Source organism: Salminus brasiliensis, chromosome 10 (assembly GCF_030463535.1).
Source record: "Salminus brasiliensis chromosome 10, fSalBra1.hap2, whole genome shotgun sequence".
Taxonomy (NCBI): Eukaryota; Metazoa; Chordata; class Actinopteri; order Characiformes; family Bryconidae; genus Salminus; species Salminus brasiliensis.
The window spans coordinates 3,323,285-3,340,645 of NC_132887.1; the positions used below are offsets into that span (position 1 = coordinate 3,323,285).

At 40.3% G+C, this 17,361-nt stretch overlaps 1 protein-coding gene across 1 annotated transcript in view; it reads left to right on the forward strand.

The window, feature by feature from the left end:
- gabrr2a (gamma-aminobutyric acid type A receptor subunit rho2a) overlaps window positions 1-17,361 on the forward strand; it is a 38,944-nt gene that overhangs the window by 17,726 nt on the left and 3,857 nt on the right. Inside the window, exons 3-8 of the mRNA XM_072690247.1 lie at window positions 2,839-2,906; window positions 6,813-7,036; window positions 13,519-13,601; window positions 14,005-14,145; window positions 16,208-16,360; window positions 16,615-16,823. Coding sequence (XP_072546348.1) covers window positions 2,839-2,906; window positions 6,813-7,036; window positions 13,519-13,601; window positions 14,005-14,145; window positions 16,208-16,360; window positions 16,615-16,823 — 878 coding nt within the window. The remainder of the gene's footprint in view (window positions 1-2,838; window positions 2,907-6,812; window positions 7,037-13,518; window positions 13,602-14,004; window positions 14,146-16,207; window positions 16,361-16,614; window positions 16,824-17,361) is intronic.

Below are 17,361 nucleotides of genomic sequence, written 5' to 3' on the forward strand. Positions count from 1 at the left end.
GCTCAAAATCCCTCAGATGTCAGAGGAACCACCAGAAAGCCTCTGTGTACACATGTGAAAAAGCACTGATCCAGACTTGAGAAGTGCGAGAAGACATTTAATGATGTTTGCCTCGTTTTCTCTATAGATCTGCTAATTATGGGCTGGGCATCAGCCTCTCTCAGTCGCCCACATCAACCACATCACATGGATATGAATGGCGTTTAATTGGAGTACAAAAATCCAAATAGCGATCGATGAATATCAGTCAATGTAGAATGAAGCAGTTTACCAGTTGATGAAAGCTAGCCGGACATCAGATCTGATTAGCGTCTAGTTCATATCTCTGGTATTTTATATTAATATTAAACACATTTTTAAGCATTACGCTTTTTATCTGGTCAAATAAATTCATTTAAAAGACAACAACCCTTCTAATGAATGCATTCAGCTACTTTAAGTACCACCCCGAGAAGTACTGCCAATAGAATAAGGCTCTTTACTGCCGGGCGTGGGCACAAGGGGGGTATAAAGCCCCCTAGCATTGAGCAGTGGAGCAGTGGAAGAACTGTGTTCTCTGGAATGATGGTGGTGGAGCTCCATCCAGTACTTTTAGGATGGGATGGGGAGTTGGGGATGATGAGGTGAGGTGGTGATCTTCATCCAACATTCTGACCTCATTAACACTCTTATCGCTGAACGCAATCAAATCCTCACAGCAATGCTTCTCCCTGGACCGTAGACTGAAATAGTTACTCCAACAAAAGTAGGATCAGCTCTTTTTAATACCCTTGATTTCAGAAGAAAGAATGAATAGGTGTCCCAATACTTTTGGCCTTTTATACTTATATCCCTCGCTATCTTCCGAACTTCTCTTATTTACTTTTATGGAAACCTCTGTCAACCGATGTGAAGTGAAGCCTTTTAGAGTAAAGTGGGCGGAGAGGGGTGGAGCTTATGCTGCAGACACACCCACTCTCAAGTGACTGGGCTTTTTCTCTTGACTGTTCTCTTGGTGGTGTAAGCGGTCAGCTCGAGAATTTATATCCGGACTAATCTTAAGTGAAAGAAGGAGCTCAAATGGAACAGGATAGTTTTCCATTTCCATTTTAGGGCCTTTTTTCCACACATAAAATAAATAATATAAATAAATATGATCACTGTCACACAAAACCTTGTATCTCCATTGTTGCTGTTTTTCATTTTTGACATAACATAATAAATATAAAAAATATCATATTTAAGCGAACATTAAATAACACTAAGCATAGAAATGGTTTTATATGAATTGTAGGAATGTAACAGTATGAAGTGTTTGTATAAATAATAAATAAAGATCCCGGAAATTACATAACAAGTAAAGTGGCATGTGCAGATATAAACAGTACTGTAAAATGAAGCTTAAAGACTCTTAAAGTGACGTGTGCATAAGCAGTTCTGGATGTCATGATAAATGGACCAATAGAAATGCTCTAAAATGTAAAGCTGAAATGCATATACAGTTATATATACGCCTTTCGACAGTATTTAGTCCGTATTTAGACAGTATTTAGACAGTATTTAGACAGTGACACAGACTGTATAATGTTCCCTCTCTACCCCACATTAAATGAAGTAATCACAATGTGACTGAAGTTTAGACTTTCAGCTTTAATCCAAAGGGCCTAAAGTACTGCATCAACCTTTTAGGGTTTACAGACATTTTTACTGTTGAATCCATTTGAAAACCTACTGATCCCATCATAACACCATCCTGAAATGTTGACACAATGCAGAGAACAACTTTAAGAGTCTTTAAGCTTCATTCTACAGTACTGTTTATATCTGCACTGACCATACCCAGAGTTTTAATCTGCGGCACATGCCACTTTACTTGTTATGTCATTTCATATGTTAAATCCTGTGCATGTTCTGCACATATTACAGCTTTTTATATTTTATAGCAATAAAGCTGACTTTTGACTTTTAAACTGCCAGATTTATATTATGTCAAAAAGGAAAAACAGCAAAAATGGAGATACAAGGTTTTGTGTGAAAGCGATGACATATATTTATATTATTATTGTTATGTTATGTGCAAATAATTGACATATCTCCAAAATATCAACTTTACAGAAGGAGGAAAAAAACCTTATTAAACCTTATTAACTTGGCCGTCTTGATTTTGGATGATTTTGGAGTGTTTCTATTGGTCCGTTCATCAGGAAATTCTGATATTATGTGAAGAACAACTGTCAGATTTCAGATTTACATTATGTCAAAAAGTGAGAAATGGTAAAAAAAGAAGATTTGTAATACTATACACAGCAATTATATATATATATATATATATATATATATATATATATATATATATATTATTATTTTTTTTTTTTTTACAAAATTATTAACAAGAATAAACAGGAATAGACGAATATTACTCATATTGCCACTCTGATTAAATACAACAATAACTGGCTTGTCCCAATCCACACTCCTGCTCACTCATCATTAAGCCTTGGTGCCCATGACCCTGCCACTGCATTACTGGTGGCTGCTTTGGGTGAGCACATTTGGCAGGTACTGACCACTGCATGTCATTATCTAGAACATCACAGTTCGGTTCTTAGTCAAAGTGTCTCAGATTCTTACACTTGTCCATTAACACCTTCATCACCTTCAAGAACTGACCACTTCTTCACTTGCTGCCTAATACTACATCCACTCCTGGACAGGAGCCCCTGTGGGTGACCACTTCACCTGTCAGTGGTCCTAATGTTATGGCTGATCAGTTTATCAAAAAGTCAAATGCATGTTTGTTCGTGTCTCATTCTGTTAACGACCGTGAATATTAATGAGCGTGCTGGTGCTTCTTCGCAGGTCCTGCCATTCCAGTGGGGGTGGACGTGCAGGTGGAAAGCTTGGACAGTATATCTGAAGTGGATATGGTAGGTCCAGCTCCCTCCCTTAACTCCACATCCTTCAGACCCACCAGCACACGGATGTGGCCAGCTCTATCTCATTTCTAATAACGGCCATTATTATTCATTTCTGTTTTGATTTACTTTCCATCACATCTGATATTCTGTTGCTTGTTGCCTTGCTGTTACATTGGATTGCGTGGTACACAGCGCGAGCATCAGGCAGATGTTTCAAAGGCGGGAGACTGTTTGTTTGATGACAGCGCTTTGAGGATGTGTTTGCGATTCCGCTGCGCTGTTTACCCCGAACATTAACCATATATGACACCCATGCTGCCTATGCATTTTTATTTTTGGACTTCTCTTGGATGGAGCGTTTGTGTGTGTCTGTATGTGTGTGTGTGTGTGTGTGTGTATGGGTGTATGTGTGTGTGTGATGTAACAAAGACACCGAAGCGCCATCTTTCATCGTACATAATTACAGGCCACTCCGAATGTTTACGGTTGCGTAACGGCGCTGAAGAATGGGGGTTTATCAGCTTTAGTGATTTAGAGTAGCACAGAGTAAGTGTGGAGGATCAAGTGTTACATGTACTGTCTGACCTCCCTCCGACTAAAGCTTCGCTGAAGAGATGACATATTCCTCTACAAGCACGGTTCACCTGTGTGTGTGTGACCTTTCACTGTCAGTACGCTGTGTGTGTGTGCGCATGTGCACATTTGTGTGTGTGTGAGTGTGTGTGCACTAGGGCTGCACAATGTGCCATTTGTTATTATGACACTGGCTTTTGCAATACTGATATTGCAGAAAGTTGCAATATGCAGATGAGCCCAGGCACAGTCTTTTTTATCGACCAATCACAGCTCAGCTCAGCATTCGAAAGGTTCTTTAAGCAATGGCACAGAAGAACCACTTTTGGTTCTGCGAAGAACCATTTTCTAGTATGTGTGAGTTTAAAGAATCTTTCATCAGTTGAAGGTTCTTTTCAGGCGTGGGTTTCTCAAAATGTTCGTAACGGTAAGTTCGTAACTTCGTAAACTATTACTTAAGAACATTCTTAAAATGATGAGCATTTCCCGAAAAACCCTTTGTGACTAACGTAGTACTTAAACCCGTTCATCATTTTGGAGTATTCTGAGCCATTTAGAACTCACTAAGTACTTCTTAACTTGAAGTTCAGGTGCAGTTCTACCTTAAAAACAGTAGAGGCCGCTAATTCCCCTTTAAAAACGGTTCTATGCACAGCTACGGCACCTTTATGTATACAGTAAATATATAGATTTGAAAGGATCTTCACATTGGCATATCAGATTTTGTTTTTAATATTGTTCTTTACAGAACCAAATGTGGTTCTTCTGTTGCTAAAATAACTCTTTAACTCCATTTTAAGAGGATATTTGACCAATATTTTTTTTGAATTATTATATTATTATTATTATAATTTACATATATTTATTAAAATGCTTTGAAATGCTGATACAATCTCATCTGCACTATTAAAAATAACGGTGCTTCAACAGGTTCTTTGAGGGTTTTGGTGGTTCTAGACCATAAAAGATGGTTCCATGACGTACTCCAGTTTTGCCAGTGTTTCCCTAAAGCGTTCTTCATTTCCGAAACTGTGAACAAGTTTTAAGTAGTTGACTCTGCTTCTGCATCTGTGCTGGGAAGGTAAAACCGAGCCACCGATTTACAGACAATTTATCATTCTTATACCACAGAAGTATCATTAAATAAAAAATATTATAGGAACTAATAACTGATACGTATTTAAATTACTGGAATTAAAACATGAAACATGAACATGAAACCATTACAGTTGCAATTCCGACCTATCACATAACAAGCCTATACATAAGAGCACGGTCCAGAAGCAGACCCTACATCCAATGGCAACAAGATCATGATGAATGATGTAGTTTATAGGTCTTTAGTGTTCTGCATGCGTATGAGTTTACAGTCAGAATCTGTAATATTTGATATGTCCGTTATATTTTTAATTAAAATGGCCATTAAGAACAAGTGTCTCAAGAACAAAAATCTCCTTGAATGATGTAGTTTATATGTCTTCTGTGTTCTGTAACGGGTGGTATTACGGCCCCCCACTGTGGAAATCCTCAGTTGTTTGCATAATTAGAGCATTTGATTTGATTCCAGGGTTTAAAACCAACCATTTAACTTGATTAAAGTACAGAAGATTATTGATAATGATACATTTCTAATGAACTTTTCAAGCTTTGTAATTTCTTTGAGTGTTTATTTAGCTTCTGGACCGTGCTCTTATGTATAGGCTTGTTATGTGATAGGCCGGAATCGCATCTGTAGTGGTTTCATGTTCATGTTTCACGTTTTAATTCCAGTAATTTAAATACGTATCAGTTATTAGTTCCTATAATATTTTTTATTTAATGATACTTCTGTGGTATAAGAATGATAAATTGTCTGTAAATCGGTGGCTCGGTTTTGCCTTCCCAGCACAGATACAGAAGCAGAGTCAACAGAGAACTACTTAGAACTTGTTCACAGTTTTGGAGAATAAGAACGCTTTTGGGAAACACTGGCAAAACTGGAGTACGTCATGGAACCATCTTTTATGGTCTAGAACCCTGAATCCCTCAAAGAACCTGTTGAAGCACCGTTATTTTTAATAGTGCAGATGAGATTCTATCTGCATTTCAATGCATTTTGATAAATATATGTAAATTATAATAATAATATAATAGTTTTTTAAATATATTGGTTAAATAACCTCTTAAAATGGAGTTAAACAGTTATTTTAGCAACAGAAGAACCACATTTGGTTCTCTAAAGAACAATATTTGAAAAATCTGATATGCCAATATGAAGATCCTTTCAAAGGTTCTGAGCCACTTAAAGGGTTCTTCCAAGAACCTTTGCATTATATACAGGATCTTCAAACCTCTAAAAGACACACCTCATTTACAAAGCAATAAAATCCCTGCTGAGCAAAAACATCTTGGCCAGCTCGAGCATGATCAACTTGACCAATCAATATGATCAGCATCACCAAGCTGGTTGACCTGCATGTCCAACAGCATGACCATACTGGTCGACCAGGAGGAACAGCAAGACCAAGCTGGTCGACCAGTATTACCAGCCAAACTAGCGTGATTATGCTGGTCAACCAGCTTGGTCATGTTGGTTGACCAGCAAATTCACTCTGGTCAAGCTGGTTGGCCAGCATGACCAACATGACCATAATCAAATGCAACCTATGCTGGTTAGTAGCAGTTTAAGCTGCTAGTTCACCAGTAAAGTGAATGATTTCTCCTAGAAATTCCTGGATGAGCAGCTTTTCAACCAGCATGACCATCAAAGATCAGCTCAGACCATCCAAAACCAGCTACCAGCAGAAGCTGGTCTGAGCCAATCAAATGTGGTACACTGTATAAGATCCTTGAGGATCCTTGAGGTCGCCGGTTTGAATCCTACCAGCAAGGTACAAATTGGGGTGGGGGGGGAGTTAAGGCTGTCCCCTCCCTCAATCCCCAGCTGAAGTGCCCTTGAGCAAGGTACCTAACCCCCAACTGCGTCCCGGGCGCTGGAAGTTGGCTGCCCACCGCTCCGGGTGTGTGTGGGGTCATTGCTCCTAGTACACTAGTGTGTGTGTTCACTACCATGGATGGGACGCATTTCACCGTACTGTTCTTCAGTTTGAAACTGTGGAGGTTCCTCAAAGGCCCTTAAGAGGTTCCTCCACAGTCCCCAGAAACCTCCACCTTGTTTATTATTTTTTTTCTTTGCCAATGTAAACAATAGAGACAGCCTTAATCACATAGCATTTTACACTAACGAGCAATGAATACAAATCCAGCCGCGGTACCCGTACTGTGTCAGGTTCTAGAGTACACTGTGTTCTGTGGGATTGTGAGTGAATTCACATTGTAAAAGCTGCTGCTCTCATTGTGTAGGACTTCACCATGACCTTATACCTTAGACACTACTGGAAGGACGAGCGTCTGTCCTTCACCAGCACCACGAACAAAAGCATGACCTTCGACGGCCGCTTGGTGAAAAAGATCTGGGTGCCTGATGTCTTTTTTGTGCACTCAAAGAGGTCCTTCATCCATGACACCACCACGGAGAACATCATGCTGAGGGTCTACCCAGATGGCCACGTTCTCTACAGCCTGAGGTGAGGGCGGGAAAAGCTTTTTAATGTCATGTGCAACTGAATGTTTATGAGTTTACAGTCAGAATATTAGTTATATTTGATATGTCTGTTATATTAAGAACAAGTGCTTCACCTTTAGTAGGTGTTTCTGAGCAGATATAAGATAATCCACTTTCAGTAAATGTTAAAAAAGAGGGATGCCTGACAACCATGCTAGGCCTTGAAGGCCACCAGGTGAAGTGGGCCTGAAAGGATGTGGAGCTGATAGCTCTTCATGAAAAAGCAAACAGCTGCTGCTGTTCTCAGAACAGTGCACTGCCACTACAGAGTCCAGACCTCAACATCATTGAATATTTTTGAGAGGACTTAGAGAGGGTGGTTAGAGGCAGAAAATGCTCAGAATGCTTAGATGATGTTTGGAGGTGTGGGATAATCAATGAAAACCAATGACTGAGCAGAAAGCCAGGATGTTGGATGATAATCACCACTCCTCCTCATCCACAACTTCCCAACTTATGCCAAACTGGGACTGTATGAAGCTCCACACAGTTCTTCTTCCACTACTCCACAGCTACTCAATGCTGGGGGGCTTTATATACCTCTCTAGCCTCTCCTATAGATCGGTCCTAATCTATTGGCAGTACTTCTCTACAGAGCCCAGACAAGCATTTGCACATCTGTGTCAGCAATGGACACAACTTAAATTAGCTGATTGCATTGGTTAAAAGGGGTGTCCACAAACATTTGGACATGTAGTGTATACTGTTGCTCTCACACAAAAACCTTGTGTCTCCATGTTTTCAAGTTTTCACTTTTTGACATAATGTGAGTCTGGCAGTCGTTCTTTATATTGTATTAGAATCTCATGATGAACTGACCAGTAGAAATGCTGTGAAATGACTTCCATTGAAAGTTGAGAAGGTCTTATTCCTTGCTGTTTTGCAGATACAAGGTTTTGCATGACCTATATGAGCTGTAACACACTAAAAAACAGCCCAGATTGGACTGTTAACAATGTACAAGAGCAAATATCACATACTGGATAAAGGAGAGCTGAAGTAGAACAACAGTAATTAAGAGAATAAAGTATAAAACAGCTTGTGAATATATGCTAAGTGATTATGTAATTATGCAAATTGTAATATTTCATATTCAGGTTAGTGTGATGTGGAAAATGGGGCTGCGGCCGTGGGTTTAGGACTAATTAAGTCAAATTAGAGGTCAAACAGTATGATCTAATCTGCTGAAGCCAGTTGACATGTAGGTAAACTCATCGTGCTGACCTCATATAGTGTCATATAGTGACCTCCGCACAAGGCCATCAAGAAGCTGCGGCATCCACTGCACATATAATAGTTTTTTGGGGGGTTGTAAAAAGGCGAGCTGTGTCCTGCAGCGGTTTGGTTCTATTACATTTGCATACTGCCGCTGCATTAAAATTAGAAGAAAGCGCTCGCGGCCTGTGATGTTTTTGCCGTGCCTGTGATGATGAGGATGATGATGATGATGATGATGATGATGATAATGATGCAAGGGAAGAATTAGGCCAAGCTACCTGAGTGTGCTGTAGTGTTGAGAGGTAGCGCTAAGTTCAAAGTCAAATTTCAGGCTGGCTGTACTTGCTGCAGGGAAAGTGTCATTATTGATGGGCCTGGCCTACTTTAGTTGCGCTGCCTGATAAGAACCGGACAGCGGCAACTGTGGGACTGGCTTTCGGCTTCTCCCGCAGAGCAGGGCAGGGGGAAAAAAACAGGCAGTGGTCGCAGTTCGATGAATAATTCATGTGCTGTTCTCTTCTCCTGCCCTTTATCTGGCTTTTACCCTTGATTGCATCCCTTTACATCAATTAGGATCCACACCTTGAGGACGTGTGGTTGGAATTTGATGGTATAAGGGTTGAAAAAAATGATTGATTGAAAATTACCATAGCCAAAAAGTCACAATTTATAATTAGTTGACTTGCTGCACTCAAGTTTATTGAGTTCGTTAGCTGTTAGGGGCTTGTTAGGGGCTTCATTTATATATGTAGATTGAAAGGTTGTTCTAGTTTATTTACAGCGCTCTCCAACCTTCCTCCTGGAGCTTCCTGAAACCTTCCTTCTGCAACCCAACTCTAGCACCCCCCCATTCAGCCAAAAAAAACCCTCTGAAGGCAGTCATTAGTTGGATCAGGTCCGGTTAGGGGGTTAGGGATTAGGGTTGGATCCAAAGTCTGCAGAAAGGCCGCTCTCCAGGAGCAGGGCTGCAGAACACTGGTTTAAGAGATGTGCTTCTAAAACTTTGAAAAGGTTCATGATAATGACATGACATCTCACCTACAGCCAAAAGATGGTCATAAACCATCCGACTGTACACTGTTCCTTGAGGTAGTTCCTTGAGGAACCTTTTAGGGTTCTTTCATTTCACACTAAATTCACTAAAAGGCAAAAGATTCCTTGAAGGTTCCTCAAAGCACCTTAAGAGGTTCCTTCACAGTTTCAAACCGAACAACCCCTAAACGTTACACACGCTATAGGAACTAGCTCGATAGTGGACAGCTAGATAGCTAGTTCACGATAACTAGCTTTACCTGTTGGTATCAGCTTTATATGCCAGCATAGCAACAACAATATTATATCTAATGTGTGATTCAGATTTAATAAATAAAGTTAAATAGCGACACTTTATCCAGATACAAACTTCTCAGTAATGATCAGTAAATATCTTTCCATAACTTCTTATCTGGTATATTAGTATGGTGGTAGAAGTTGGTAATAACACTTTCGGGCCGCCAGCGGGACATAAGGCTTTATAAGGGGTTAATCCGCCAAAATCACCTACAGTATCATTTTCAGGTAATGCGTGAGTTAACACTGCAGCACTCAGCACAGGGCCACACTCAACCATACAAAAAAAGATTACTTGCTGTTACCAGACACACCCAAAGAAAGGTATCCTGGGGACAATGACTACATACTGGTGGCGAATGGGAGGGGGGGGGTATGCCCAGTATGCACATAGATGGTCCCAGAAGCCAATGGGAAATGAGTATTTAAAACAGACAGAAACATGACAAAAACTGGACAAACGTGAAATTAAATAACTGACCATTCATTCAAACATCCTGAACAATCAATCAAACCACAACAGTCTACTAAAATAAGCTTTGCCAATTTCACAATTTGCCCTGTAATCATCTCCACTGACGCTGTCCAGCCAAGGATGTGTCTCTTCCCACTCCTGTCTGTACTGGACATTTATGGAAATACGTAACACGTAAATTGGTTCAATACGGGACAATTCCGTATTTTACAGGACGGGGGACAACCCTAGACCACGCAGGCCAACCAGCAAGACCATGTTGGTCCGCTATTATGACCAGCTTTACCAGCATGACAGGCTCGATGATAAGCTTGGTCAAGCTGGACATTCTATCAGCATGTCCAACTTGACCAAGGTCATCACTGAGCTTATCATGCTATCAGCATAGGGTGTGTTTTTACCTGTATGAGTGTCTTTTCAACCACCTTGACCATCAAAGCCCAGCTTAGACCATCCACCAGAAACCAGCTACCATCAGCTGGATTTTATCAGCTGGGGTTTTACTGGGCAGAGGTACTCAGACTCACCGATGAAGACAAACAAAGACTGGTGTTAGAAGTCTAATAAGAAGGAGACTGCAATGTCTGCGAGTACTTCTAGTCTGAACAAGTAGTTTGTGAGTCTATTCAGGGGTCCTACAACACCAGCACGAACAGTCCACAGAAAGAGAAGTGATGATGGCTTGAGGCCTCCAGGCTCAGGGTAAAGCCTCCAGTCTTCGGACTTCTTCAGTTTTGCATTGAAAATTCTTTCACTTTAGAGTTCATGATCCCGTCAATGAACACAAGCACAGCGACAGCACTGGGAGAAAAACAGAGCCAGACTTTGATGTTCGCACCTCTCTGCTTAACAGTACCTTTCTCCAGGCTTTCTCCACACGGAGAGTCTGCTGACAGTCTGCTGTTGTGCCTAAAAGTGGTTTTCTTTGAAAAAGAATCTAACATTTCATGAAGTATCTAAAGAACACTATTGAAGTGTATTAATGGTTCAAGTGTCCGAATACTTTTACAGTGCAGCCAGTGTACAATGTAGTTTTAGAAAAGACATTACAATGAAAATTCAAATGCAGATCAATTTAAATTCAAATTCAATCAAATTGAAATTCAGATTCAAATTTCAATTTCAATTGATTTGAATTTGAATTTCTTTTGTAATGACATTACAAAGGAAATTCAAATGAATTTGAATTCAAAATAGAATTACGTTAAAATCAAAATCAATTCAAATCATTTCTAATTCAAAACCATTTATATTCAAAATCATTCATATATTAAAATCTATTCAAATGTACTCAAATCAGTTCAAATCCTTTCATATTTAAATTAATTCAAATTCAAACTAAAACCTGCATGAAGAAAATAATACTAAATGCTAAAGTGTAGTTAAATAAAACAAAAATATGTTTAATAAAAACAATACAAATAAAAACAGCACCCAACAGTCTTCTCATTTTATGGAAACTCCCACAGAATGAAAATAATAATATTTTACCACTATAGGCCCAGAAACGTTGTTTAATGTTGTTTTTTATATAATCTAGAAATAATAATAGAAATAGTACATTCAAATTCAAATCAATTTCAATTCAGATTCCAATTTAAACTAATTCAAATCAATTCAAATCAATTCAAATTCAAAATAGAATTACATTCAAATTCAATTCAAATTCAATTCAAATCAGTTAAAATTCAAACTAAAACCTGCATGAAGAAAATAAAAATGCTAAATGCTAAAGTGTAACAAACTCCCACATAATGAAAATAATAATATTTTACCACTATGGGCCCAGAAACTTTAAGTTGCCTTAAAAAATGAAGATTATTAGGACATATATGATTAGACTAGGCAGTTATGATGCTATTGTTTTTTATATAATCTAGAAATAATAATAGAAATAGTAAAAATGAGTAAAAACATCTTTCTTATTTCTCCCTCCCACTTGTTGGGTTAAGAAGACTGGGTTGGGCGTCACCTCCTGTGTCCATCATTTCAACACTGTAAAAGTTAGCCTGAGTAGCTGTTCCGTCACTGGCGGCACCTACAGCGCTCTGTCACGGGCCAGCTCTGCCAGTCTGGAAGTTTAGACTAGACTCGTTTAGACTGTTGCGGTTCTCTGTTTTATGATCTTCCTTCAAAGTTGCTTCAGCCTCTCCAGCACGTCCAGAATTCTGCAGGGGAAGTCTGAGTACCCACCTGGGAATCTGCTCACATCGCCCCCATTCTTCAGCAGTTAGACTGGCTGCCAGTAACAGAACGTGTGCTCGAAACTCTGCAGCTGCCTTAACAGCCCTGCATGACCTCGCATCTCCCCTCACAACTACTTCAGCCATGTGTCCCGTCTCATAAATAAAGGGCCTCTGATTCAGGTCTTTTAGTGGTCCCCAGGTTCAGGCTGTCCACTGTCCCCCCGTAATTAATAATAGTAATAATAATATTATTATTGCTCTTTTAATAATGAATAATAATATAGGTTTTATCATAAAAATATAAGGTTTTTATATGTGACAATTATTCAGATTTATATTCACTAATTATTATCACGTCATTATCATCATCATCATCATCATCATTATTGCTATAATTATAATCATCATTATTAGTAGTACTTTTAAATAATAATATGATTTTTATCATTACAATCTAAATGTTACTTAAATTTTCAGGTTCATTCACTTATTATTATTATTATCAGCAGCAGCATCATTATCATAATTATTATAATAATATTATTATTATTACTATTATTATTGTTATTGTAATTACTCATATGATTTTTATAATTAAAATATATAGAATCTCTAAATGTAACTTTAATATTCAGGTTAATTAACTTACCATAAAATAATAATAATAATAATAATAATAATGATGATAATGATGATGATGATAATGATAATAATAATAATTGAATGAACCTGAAAATTAAATTCACATTTAGATTGTAATGATAAAAATCATATTATTTAACAATAAAAAATAATAAGTATTATTATTATTGTTATTATTATTGTTATTATTATTCATTAATAATCATATGGTTTTTATCATTAAAATGTAAAACATTTCTAAATGTGACTTCAATTTTCAGGTTCATTCATTTAGCATCATCATCATTATAATAATAATAATAATAACATTTGTTTTTATTTTATTATTTTTTGTTAAATCTGTGCCACTCTAATGTAACGTTCATTAGAGTTCAACTGAAGACAAACCTATAATGCAAGTCATTTCCAGCTTCCTAAATGATGGCGATTGCATAAAGTCACTGGATGAATGGCAGCTATATGAATAATACAAAAAAATTGGGATTATTCAATTAATCCCCAAAAATGATCAGTAGATGACTCTTCTGTTATTTTTGTGAGTCAATGAGTCAATCCTAGCCTTTAAGTATGTGATGTGTGTTTGCTGCTCCTCAGGGTGACCGTTACAGCCGCCTGTAACATGGACTTCAGCCGATTTCCTCTGGACTCTCAAACCTGTTCTCTGGAGCTGGAGAGCTGTGAGTTTCCTCCCCTGTCCCTCACAATACACAGTCATGTCTCCAGGCTCAGGCATGCCCAGCTATCCCTTTTATCAAGAAACTCTTCAAACCCGAGTCCAAACCCTCCTGCATATGTATAACTACTTTTATCTCGGCATGAATCTTACAAGAACACAAGGAAACATCTACTCGAGGCGTCATCTTTCGGCCGTTTCAGAGTGAAGTTTAAAAAAGACGTCAGTGGGAGCGTCTTCGGTTAATATTATATGACCCAAACCCTAAATTCTTCATTATAAATATAATTTATATGAATAACGAAAACTCCTCCTGAGAGCCACTGCCGTGTTCTTGTCGATTCAGCCTAATGCTAAAGCTAGTTGCTTCTAATGCTAATGCTAATGCCAAGTTGCTGCTTTCTCAGATGCCTACACAGATGAGGATCTGATGCTGTACTGGAAGAGTGGGGACGAGTCTCTGAGCACAGACGACAGGATCTCCCTCTCGCAGTTTCTCATCCAGAAGTTTCACACTACCTCTCGCTTGGCTTTCTACAGCAGCACAGGTACGTCAGAGCTTAGGGTAGCTGCTGTTAGCTACCTTACACAGAATATCAAGCAGTAAAATTGATATCTAGAACGCTTCGTATTTGAAAATAGATCAAGATGTTGTTAGCTGTGTGTGCAGTCCTGTGGGGGAGTAGAGTAGGGTGAGGATGATGGCCCACTTTTAGATGCTGAACTAAAGATTTGCAGCCATTGCTGTGGTGTCTAGGGAGAGAGAGGGTGAAGGACCTTGCTCAAGGGCAGTTTGCAGCTTGCAGAAGCTGGGTATCGAACCCACAACCCTGTCCTCAATAGCCTGGTGTGCTAACCAATGGAATTTGGCCTCTGCCTTTAACCCATCCATGTATTGACACACACAGTAACAATGAGCACACATGCCCAGAGCGGCAGGCAGCCATTGATATGGTGTCTAGGGTGTCTAGGGAGCAGCTTGCCAAGTCTGGGAATGGAACCCACAACCTTGTCATCAATAGCCCGGTGCTCTAACCGATGGCCACCGCCTTTAACCCATCCATGTATTGACACACAGTAACAAAGAGCACACATGCCCAGAGCGGCAGGCAGCCATTGATATGGTGTCTAGGGAGCAGCTTGCCGAGCCTGGGAATCGAACCCACCACCTTGTCATCAATAGCCCGGTGCTGAAACCGATGGCCTCTGCCTTTAACCCATCCATGTATTGACACACAGTAACAGTGAGCACACATGCCCAGAGTGGCGGGCAGCCATTGCTGTGGTGTCTGGGGTGTCTAGGTAGCCTGGGCATTGAACCCACAACCAACAATAGCCCGGTGCTCTAACCAATAGAATTTGGCCTCCGCCTTTAACCCATCCATGCATTGTCACACACAGTAACAGTGCGCACACATGCCCAGAGCGGCGGGCAGCCATTACTGTGGTGTCTGGGGTGTCTAGGGAGCAGCTTGCCGAGCCTGGGTATCGAACCCAAAACTCTGTCATCAATAGCTCTAACCGCTCTAAGCCAGCACTTTCCCAATGGACAGCCAATTCTCTCACAGTTCATGACTATTAAAAAATTAAGTATAGCGACAGACAACACCTCCGCTCAAACAATTTTAAACATTTATTACACATTAATAAACAATTTTATTCAGACTTTGGGTCACGTTGGGTCTCGTTGCAGAGAGAGCTGAGGATGTCCTGAACATTTTGATATAACACATGTTGCAATCGTAGCTCGGTCATGCAGATTTCTCCTGTACAACATCCAGAGAATTCCACCCTTCCTCTCTTGAGAGTCGCCCAGGTGCTCAGATGTTCAGTCTCTCGTCACTTCAAGACTTGACCACTGCAGCTCTCATCTGGCTGGTCTCCCTCTGGGCACCATCAGGCCCCTGCAACTCATCCTTCAACGTTCCTAAGTTCAGCCATGTTCAGCTCCTCCTCCTCTGCTGCGTTCTCTCTTCACTGTAGCTTTCTGTAGCTGCTGCCCAGGTCATCAGATTGAAACCCCTGACTCTGGCCTACAAAGCCAAGACTGGACCAGCCAGCCCCTCCGTACTTGATGACAATGGTCAAAAGCCGATCTGCACCAAGAGCCCTTCCAGCTTCAGGAAAGGCTCGGCTCGACCCGCCATCCTTTAAGATCCACGGAAGACGAGCGTCCAGACTTTTTTCTGTCCTGCACCGAAGTGGTGGAGCGAACTTCCCCTGGGTGTCCGAACAGCAGAGTCCAACGCTCACTGTCCTCAAACCCAGACTGAAGACCCTCCTCCTCTTCTGAGAGAACTCAGGCGAAGAGAAGAGTACTATGGTCTCCATATTGACTTGTGTTTAGTAGAGTCTAAGATTAGAGGAGCTTTGAATTATTAGTCTGTTCAAACTAGCTGAGGTTTTTCTTGGGTAAATAGCAAAGCACTTCTGTAAGTCGCTCTGGAGAAGAGCATCTGCTAAATGCCGTAAATGTAAATGATAATAGAGTTTCAGCTTCATTCAGTCTGTCTGAGCTGTGTTTGAATGTGTGTGTGTAACTGTGTAAGTGTGTGAGTGAGTGTGTGTAAGTATTTGCTTTGATCTGATCTGTGTGCTCTCTCTCCTCAGGCTGGTATAATCGCTTGTATATTAACTTCACCCTGCGCCGCCACATCTTCTTCTTCCTGCTGCAAACCTACTTCCCCGCCACGCTGATGGTCATGCTGTCCTGGGTTTCCTTCTGGATTGACCGCCGTGCCGTGCCAGCCAGAGTCTCTCTGGGTAAGACCGTGGATGTAGGGCATTAACCCTTTAAGACAGTGCTCCAGCCGTTTCCGTTAAAAAAGGCTCTATGTATTACTAGCAGGCGTTCTGTGATTGATGAGGATTCTGGGCTGTGAGGAACTGAAGTGGGTGGATTAAGCTCAGTCTTGGACTAAACCAGCTAGGTCTAGGCCTAATCTGGGTCTGGGAAACGGACTGGTGCCGGGCTGTGTGTTGTGCAGATTTTAACAGCATGTGTTAATCTCACTCAGGCATCACCACGGTGCTCACCATGTCCACCATCATCACTGGAGTCAACGCCTCCATGCCCAGAGTCTCCTACATCAAAGCTGTGGACATTTACCTGTGGGTCAGCTTTGTGTTCGTCTTCCTGTCCGTGCTGGAATATGCGGCCGTCAACTACCTGTCCACAGTGCAGGACAGGAGAGAGCGGAAGATCAGAGACAGAGTTAGAGAACAGGTGAATAATATGATGGTTCTAATAGAGTCTTGGTCTTGTTCTTAGATCACAGTTGTGGTCCTGGAGTTCCACTGGTCAGTACACACTCTCCTCAAACTGCTTCAGTAAACTCTAATCGTCTTGATTATGTGGGAAGAATTTTGTAGAACAGTGTGAATGGAGTAGAACATTCTAGAACAGTGTGAATGGAAAAGAGCTTTCTAGAACAGTGTGGATGGAGTAGAACATTCTAGAATGGTTTGAATGGAGTAGAACATTCTAGAATGGTGTGAATGGAGTAGAACATTCTAGAATGGTATGAATGGAGTAGAACATTCTAGAATGGTGTGGATGGAGTAGAACATTCTAGAACAGTGTGAATGGAAAAGAGCTTTCTAGAATGGTTTGAATGGAGTAGAACATTCTAGAATGGTGTGAATGGAGTAGAACATTCTAGAATGGTGTGAATGGAGTAGAACATTCTAGAACAGTGTGAATGGAGTAGAACATTCTAGAACAGTGTGAATGGAAAAGAGCTTTCTAGAATGGTTTGAATGGA